The sequence below is a fragment of the Dufourea novaeangliae genome, unplaced genomic scaffold (assembly GCF_001272555.1).
Source record: "Dufourea novaeangliae isolate 0120121106 unplaced genomic scaffold, ASM127255v1 scaffold141, whole genome shotgun sequence".
Classification (NCBI taxonomy): domain Eukaryota; kingdom Metazoa; phylum Arthropoda; class Insecta; order Hymenoptera; family Halictidae; genus Dufourea; species Dufourea novaeangliae.
The window spans coordinates 536,269-544,748 of NW_015374017.1; the positions used below are offsets into that span (position 1 = coordinate 536,269).

The 8,480-nt window shown below is 35.8% G+C and overlaps 1 protein-coding gene across 3 annotated transcripts; it reads right to left on the reverse strand.

Annotated features, from left to right (window-relative positions):
• Nucleotides 1-1,151: 1,151 nt before the first annotated feature.
• LOC107188828 (protein transport protein Sec24C) lies at nt 1,152-8,236 on the reverse strand. Of its 3 annotated transcripts, XR_001516227.1 has the most exons (19): nt 8,141-8,236; nt 7,119-7,358; nt 6,920-7,047; nt 6,740-6,845; nt 5,582-6,675; nt 5,385-5,507; nt 5,119-5,298; nt 4,848-5,043; nt 4,649-4,764; nt 4,140-4,550; nt 3,818-3,944; nt 3,498-3,658; nt 3,238-3,417; nt 2,950-3,151; nt 2,675-2,869; nt 2,401-2,592; nt 2,001-2,194; nt 1,432-1,648; nt 1,152-1,299 (listed from the first exon to the last, which is right to left on the reverse strand). XR_001516227.1 is itself a non-coding variant. In XM_015577194.1 (18 exons), exons 2-18 carry the CDS (start codon nt 7,348-7,350, stop codon nt 1,505-1,507), a joined length of 3,981 nt encoding a protein of 1,326 aa, XP_015432680.1. In that variant the 5' UTR covers nt 7,351-7,358; nt 8,141-8,236; the 3' UTR covers nt 1,152-1,504. The 3 variants fall into 3 exon arrangements, 2 of the variants coding, with proteins under 2 accessions (XP_015432680.1, XP_015432681.1); XM_015577194.1 differs by having other exon boundaries at nt 1,152-1,648; XM_015577195.1 differs by lacking the exon at nt 8,141-8,236 and having other exon boundaries at nt 1,152-1,648; nt 7,119-7,400.
• Between the last annotated feature and the right edge of the window lie 244 nt (nt 8,237-8,480).

Below are 8,480 nucleotides of genomic sequence, written 5' to 3' on the forward strand. Positions count from 1 at the left end.
ACACGTGCACGCAACTTGCACGCCGGCAATAAGGTAATCACATATCACATCCCTACTCCATGATAGAAATGCAATTAAGGGATTACATTTATACATTCATTAAATTTTTTTATTTTTACTTATTCTAAAAGTTTCCAACATCAAGAATATATCTTGAAAATTTTAGATCGATAATTTGCAATAAACGCATATATTTTTATATAAATGGTTCCCATTTTATAAAAAACGCACATTTGAAAATCCATTCAATTTTTTTATTTTGATTCAGTAGATACCGATTAAAGTGGAAGGCGTCTATCCAAAAGTATCGGTAACGATATCTCCGTTACTTGTTCCCATTTTTAATTGAAAATTTGGAAAATACTAATTAATAAGTTTATTTTTTAGATGAAACAATATGGTCCAATTTCCATCTGTTATTTTTATTATGGATGTAACCCCTTACATTAATTCTCTGGCAATTTTAACTAATTTCTCTGAACCTTAACATTAGAATCCTGTTAGCAAACAATCGCTATAACGCAATCTTCATTTTCATTGCTGACAATATATTTTATTTCGTTATGTACATAAACAATGGAAAACAAGTTGAAAACTCACAAATAAATCGAGTGCATTATGAATGCGTATATATGAAACTTATTAGTAGACTGCGGATTGTATGCTTTATAACAGATGCAATTCAGTAAAAATCAAAGTCAGTTGTGAACTAAAAACATTAAAAACATTCACCGAAGTAATAAGTTTCTATTTCACTCCCATTGTCATAAAAATTTTAATTTGCATATATACGTCCACAGTCTACTTATTATATTAGTCATTCAACATAGCAGCGCTATATTTGTTAGTGAAATCAGAAGGAGTATACTTAAAAATAATCTTCCAACTGTTTCACATGTATGCTTGAATGTGAATCAGTTTCAAGTTTTTATATATATATATATATATATATATATATATATATGTGTGTATATATACGTATATACCATACTAAAATATCATTAACACATTTCGTTCATTGCGGAAGTACTATTCAATTAACACAAGATATCCTTTTAATATATAAATTTATAATGATTTAATACAGTTTTTCCTTTTATTCTTTAATTTAGTATAATAATAACATTAATGAGCTAGTTAAAATAAAAAATAATAATACAATTTTTACGTTTACAATTATTCGTGTATAAATCACTGTATGTGAGTGTACCTGGATGTTTCCCTTCACATGCGCCGATTCTTTATCGCGGAATGATTGGTTATCTCGTAAAGTTCATTGCCCTTCTGATAGGTATTATGCTGTAAATGTACGTTAGCTTTATTTCACATTTCTCCATCCTTCTTTCCCAATGTACGCGCCATCACGTGCATGACCTCTATTGAGTTTCCAATGAACTCCGTCTAATAATCTAATCTGATCCTTGGACATACCGTGACGATCAGCCACGAAGACGTAGCAAGCTATGATTCCAACGCAATGTAACTGATTGCTTTAAGATTTATTTTATTGGCTAAGAAGTGCTCTTATTTCTTTGTGCATATGGCAAAGGAAGTCAACGTAACTGGGACTTCCGTCGTTTCCTCTATCTTCGATCAGGAAATGACGCAACACCGTTTCCATTTTTTCTCGTTGTCTTACTATAGTTAACTGAAATAATACAACGAGTTATATGTATCATCAAACTTTTAAGGCTGACGTTTATTATTATCACTCGTTTTTAATGTAATCAAGTCGATTTTAAACTCGAAACAATATTGAAAAAACAGATACAGTTACTGTGATAGAGGATTTTGGGTAGAGACTCTGACTTTTTCGAAAATTATTGCAACGTTTTGCTAGTATTACAGCTAAAAAAGGGAAACAGCTTACAACCAAAAGTTTCGACAGTAAGGGATATATATAAAGCCCTGTCGTGAAAGTTTCGAATAATTGAAGATAGGAATGTTATAAACATAAATAATGGAAAAATCAAACTATCAGTACTTTTATAATTACTTACCCTCATGCAACGATGCCTTTCCATGCGTACGCGGTCAATAATATCTGTTATAAGTTTGTTCATTGGAGTATCTAATATTGGCAGTGCAGTATGATCCGTATCGACTTGAGCTACCGATGGAACTCCAAACACTGCTTGTACCCACTGTGGAGAAAGTCCCAGACCTAGCCACAGGAACATGTGGATACTGTTTTCTGAAAAGAAATAAAAAGACAAATTACGAAATATCATTTTGTTGGACAGCATCATTTATCGACAACCCCTGCAATGGCCAACATACAACCTGTATTTTTAACTTTCTGTTAAACATATTACTATATTTTTGACTTTCTAACAAAAATATAACTATAATTTTAACTTACTGTTAAAAATACAGAATGTAGTAAATAACCCTGCTTACCAAGTAAATATGCGCCGTAGTCGGTAAATTTGTCAATGGAACAGCGTAGCATCTGTGGTAGTTCTGTGTCTTGTGGATCAACATCGTGTAACGGAAGTAATCTTGGGTACGTATATACGACCGATATTGAAATAGGCATTATCGCAACCGTTTGCATAACGAAAGACCTGTCGTCGATGGTCATATCAGCACCTGAAAGCATTGAATTTACGGTATTAGTTTGATTACAAACGGACATCAAGTACAACATAAATTTAATAGAAGAAAAAAGTACCTCCAGACAATGCATCGCTTTTCAACAGTGAATTTATGTAAAGCGGGAGCAGTTTCATACATTCTGGTAATATTAATTGACCAGCATTTGACGGTGAAGCACAGTGTTTTCGATACGCAGCTAGTATGTTTGCACACCTTGCGACTAAACTGTCCTTTACAGCTTTCGGAGACGATTCGATCAGCTTGAAAACACCTGGAAAAAAAAAAATACACGTTTCTGTTTAGGAAGTGTACGAAGTATTGTCTGGCTAAATCCACAATAATCGGTCTTACTTTGCTTGGAGAAGTAATTTATAATAGCATCTAGGTCACACGCTCGGTACAATTCAGCTATTTGAGACGAAGTCTTTAAACTAAGGTTAATTATACGCAATCGTCTGATTCCGCTGCAAGAAGTATACAACAAAGCTGCTTGAATATATACACCTTCGTCATCTGTCAGTTTGTCATCGTGTTTCACTTCCACCGCAATGGCCTAAAATATTCCGTTAAAAAAATTCATAACAAAACAAAAAAATTGACGTGTTGTACAACGTCCGATGCGATTATAAATATTAATACCTTATTGCAATCTATGCTAGCTAACTCCATATCCGTGGTATTCGACATGAAGAAGTGTCCAAAGAAATCAGTTGCTCGAACACCAGTCGACGTACGCACACGCATGATGGCATCGAAGGCAATTGGTCTACTAATATCATTGATGACATCCGAAACTAAACGATCACCGTCTATGTCGGCCTATGAAAAAAAAATAAAAATTATAAGTAATATATGTATATTTATAAAAGAATATACAGTCGAAGACGAGTGCACATTACCTGGAAATAAGTGTATTTATATACTTCTCCGCCAGTTAGTCTGGCAACCTGACCTATTGTCGCAATGTCTACGTATGAATTATTGAAGACAAACAGATCTACGGAACATCCAGCACCTACACATTCCTGTCCTAAGTTATTGTAAACGTTATTCTGAGGAGCTAAAAAAAGAAAATTAATTATTTATTAACGCTCAAGGTATGTGCAAATGAAAGGCTAGAGTCCCTCGATTATATAATGTAAAAATATGTTAAGTATGAAATATATCCTCCTGTCTTTTCAATTTGCAGTAATAACAGCAAAATATATGAATGATTTACCTAGCACCGTTTTTTCTTTCTCCGTTCCCAGCACTTTACGATCGTCACGATTTCTCAGTTTGCCAGGGGCTTCAGCAATTGGTAAAGACGAGTGGAAAACCATTAATTTACCAGCACAGTCTGAAGCCTTGAATGGAAATTGTCAAAGTTTAAACTACATGTTGCTTTTCCTTTTAATTTACATACAAATAATAAGCTGAAATTGTTTATGCATTTATGGCACATGCATATGCAAGAAACTGGTCATGATTAAGATTGTAATAAACTGAATTTTTAACGAAGATATTACAATTTCCTGTTTAATGCACGCTATCAGAAATACCTTCAACGCTTCCAATCCAGCTTGTATAGCAGGTGCAAGAATCGTTTCCGTTTCACGAGTATCTGCAAACATGGCTGGTATCTGCGTCATTAAACAGTCGATAACCGCTTCGCTTTCTTCGACGTCGCACAAGAATCCGCCAAGAAGTGGCATAAACACGTCTTGTATATCACCCACAACCATCATTTGCGGTTGGGCGAGGCAGGAGTTCACATTGTAAAAGTGTACCGTATTGTTGTACGTTATAAATCCGACCTTTATGTTCGTCTTCGATTGCCCAACGTCGACTGGTAAATTCCGTAGAATTGATTTCATTTTCATACAGAGTAGATTGACTAAGCCTGACTTGACTGTGTTATACGACACATCGAGTACGAACACGATGGCTGGTGGTTTTGGGAAATGGTTGTTCTACAATGACAAACAAATTGTTTAATAAAATTCCGCGAAATGATTTGTTTTAACCACGTGACCAATTGTTTCGATTACAGAATCGATGTTCCACTTACTCTGCAATAATCTTTTGTCGCAATATACTCGTACGTCCCCAGCATTAATTCCGGCCTTTCGTAACGATCCATACGTTGGCCAGTATGATCCAAATGTTGGAAATATTCTGCTGGTACTAAATCACAAAAAAAAAAGTAATAATAATCAGTTGTCACGATTATATGTAAAATCAAATTATAGAATACATAAGAGAGGTACCTTCTGTGGTTGCTTTACAAAACATGCACTGGAATCTTCTACCCGCATCGATAAACTGCATGAATGGACTCATATACGCTTTGCACCGCACGCAACGAACTGGACCAATCTCTCCCATATCTACAATCGGCGGTTCGTACTCGTTCTCCGCTATGCGAGCCATCGGACTTACTATTAGTGCAAATGGAACACTTGTCTGAAAAATGAAATTCGTCGAACAAACAGCACGAAATTCTATTGATAATCGTTATCTATTCAACGTTTAATTTACTTGTTTTATAATATCTGCTGTGGTAGGAACAGTGTACATAGTGGACCTAATGTACCTAGGGGATGCATTCCCCTGATCCTGCGTCACAAACCTGGTAGTTACCAATGGCGGAACTAACCCCTTTTGATTTGTTATAAATACACCACCTCTGACGTCTTGATCATCTTCTATTACTTGAATCTTCATATACAATTGAATACATAGAATTAATCAGAATTATCAATACACAAGATTGTACAACAATTTTTTTAACTGAAGTTTCTTACTGGGCTTGGCATTTGATCAGGATCCAAACGTCTAGCTTGTTGCGGTTGAATACCTGGTTGATATCCTCCGGCTGCACCTGGTGCACCGCCCTGGTACGAACCTCTTTGAGCATTATACATATCCTGTAATAAATAAACACATTTAACAATAGTAAATCAACCTACCATTTTAGATTTGTATAAGTAAGCAAACGTACATTACTATAGCCATGGTATCCAGCAGGTTGGTAGCCTGGCATCGTACCAGGTGGAGAACGATTGTGCCCTAAAGGATTTCCAATACCTTGTCCCTGCATAGGTGGATTAGATGCGTACTGTCTCTGAGTTGATTGTGGTAAATTCGAAGGAGGATTCATCATCTGTCCCATAGCCTGACCAGGTAATGGAGGTGGAACTTGCGGACCAGATAAATTCTGTTGTCCTAAAAATGGTTGTCTGTTGAAGTTTTGTTGACCCGGTAATGGAGGTGGAGCGATATTTTGTTGACCCGGTAATGGAGGTGGAGCGATATTTTGTTGACCAGACATTGGCGGCGGGAGTATATTCTGTTGACCCATCAACGGAGGGCCGGATAAATTTGATTGACCGTGTAGATTAGACATAGGCATGTTCGATTGTTCTAGATAGGATTGATTGGGCCTTTGCTGGGCTTGCATAGAAGGATGGCCTGGTAAAGGTGGTCCTGGAAGAGGAGGACCAGATATATTCGACTGTCCTGGTAAAGGTGGTCCTGATAAATTTTGCTTCGATAATGGTGGTGCTCCAGATAAGGTTTGTTTGGGTAACGGTGGCAGTCCAGGTAAATTTTGTTGACCATGTACTCCTTGCGTGGCTGTGTTACTCTGACTCTGTTGACTTGGTAATGGTGGTCCAGAGAAATTTGGTGGACCGGACATTAATGGGCCGGAAAGATTTTGTTGTCCAGGCAAAGGTGAATTGGACAGATTCGGTTGTCCTTGTAATGGCAAATTCGATAAATTTTGTTGTCCTGGTAACGGTGGACCTGTCGATTTTTGCCCCGTTGTCGGTGGTCTGGGAAAGTTTGGTTGTCCAGAAGGTGTATCGGTGATGTTCCTTTGAGCAGTCTGTGTCGATAATCCCGTATTGAATCCTTGTTCAGACGATACATTTTGTCCAGGATAATATTTCCCGGGATTAGATCCTGTAGAATGTTCAGAAAATGGAAGACCGGACTGATGTGTAGACAGATTTTCCGAACTTGTCTGTTGTAAATCTTGTCCAGAAATAGGGGGTGCAGTTTTTTCACCAGGATCAGTCTGTCCAATAGGTCCTGTTATATTTAAATACACACACATTATCAATTTATATTTTAATCAATGTGTTTTTATACTAACCACTTCCAGGCAATGATGCATCTAAAGCATTGTTAAATCCATTAACATTTGAAGGTGTAGACACTGTTGGACTACTTTTCCCAGGTAAAGGTGGCGGAGGAAAATTCTGTTACATATTAAAAAAAATTGATATTGAATGATATTCAGGTTACTATTATTAGTTAATAAAAGTGTAATTACCGTCGATGGTGGTCTTTGTGGATCCCCCAAACACATATTTGACATTTGATTAACTATATTGTTTTGACTGGTCGGAGATGGCATCACATTATGTGGATTATTTGTCGATGATTCATACTGAGAGTTTCCTGAAGTATAAAATATTACGATTATATAAAGAATAACATGTCTTAAGTATACAACAATTAAGTCACGTTACCATGTGGTTGTATATGATTCATATAATATGGTGCTGAAGGCTGATGCAAATTAGTAGTAGGCGGTCCTTGCATTGGTTTCTGAGACATATATTGGGAATTCATTGGAGGTCCGTTTAAAGGATTTGAAGGAACATTAGAATTTAGTTCTCCGTATGGAGATGAAGTTGGTGGACCAGGATAATATCCAGGTTGTTGCTGTGTCTGCTGCTGTTGTATATATTGTGGATTCATTTTTTATCCTAAAGAAAAGCCAAACAATATATAATTGTAGATAATCATACATTTCCCAATCATCTTATAAAATATTATCTTCTAAAGAAACATGTTTGTGTATATTCAAAGAAATTACTTATCCTATTGCATATCTGAACCCTAGAGCCAGACTATATTTTTACATCTTTTATTTGCTCTCGTTTAAAGTGTGACTTAATATATTGTGGCTCTAGGGTCTAGATGTTAATACTTATGTTAATAATTTATTACATTAAACTTGTGCAAGTATAAGAACAAGGTACATATGTAAGTTTATAGAACAACATGTAGTTGGTACTCAACATGTTTACAAAAAAATATAAAATGTATAATGTTTAAAAGAAACATTAACAGATTGTTTAAAGTATCAGAAAATTACAATTATCTGAAATACCGTAGTCAATCAAATGTCTTTATTTAGCGTGGAAATGTAATTCGCATAAAAATAAAGACAAACACGTTCACTGACAGACTTATAAATTTGTAAATCAGAAACAGACGTACAAAATATGCTACATATTGACAGACGTAAGATAACCTATACGAAATTGATTGTACAATCTCCTTGTATCACGTCGAGTACTGATCACGCGTGAGATACGTGTGCTAGTCACGTGAAAGCATTATTGTCGCACAATGAATAATTGTTAAAATGTTGTTTCACTTTAGAATAGTAAAATGAGCCATTTTGCACATGATTACGCGAACGAACGAACGAACGACTCGTGAGAGAAATCCACAGAACGCGCGTTAAGCATCGAGTACTTACGTTGTGTCGTTAAACGTATTTGAACCATAACAAAAGTTAATATTTCCACAAATGTTTACAATGAAATGAAGAAAATGTATTTCGCTGCAATACTGATTGCTGCTGATGCCACGTAAGGTGGCATTGCGCATGCGCCTGGTGCACGTTGACGGACACGTCATGAGAAAAATTAGAACATTATAAAAGGGATATTTAAATAGATACACGAGCGTGTTTTTATTATACTGTCCCTTTATTAATAAAGAGAAATCAGATAACTGCTGAAATAATGAAAGAACGTTGAGTATTTCGTTGAACTTTCACTTTATATAGAGAATGAAATTGCATTTGGAACTTTCCA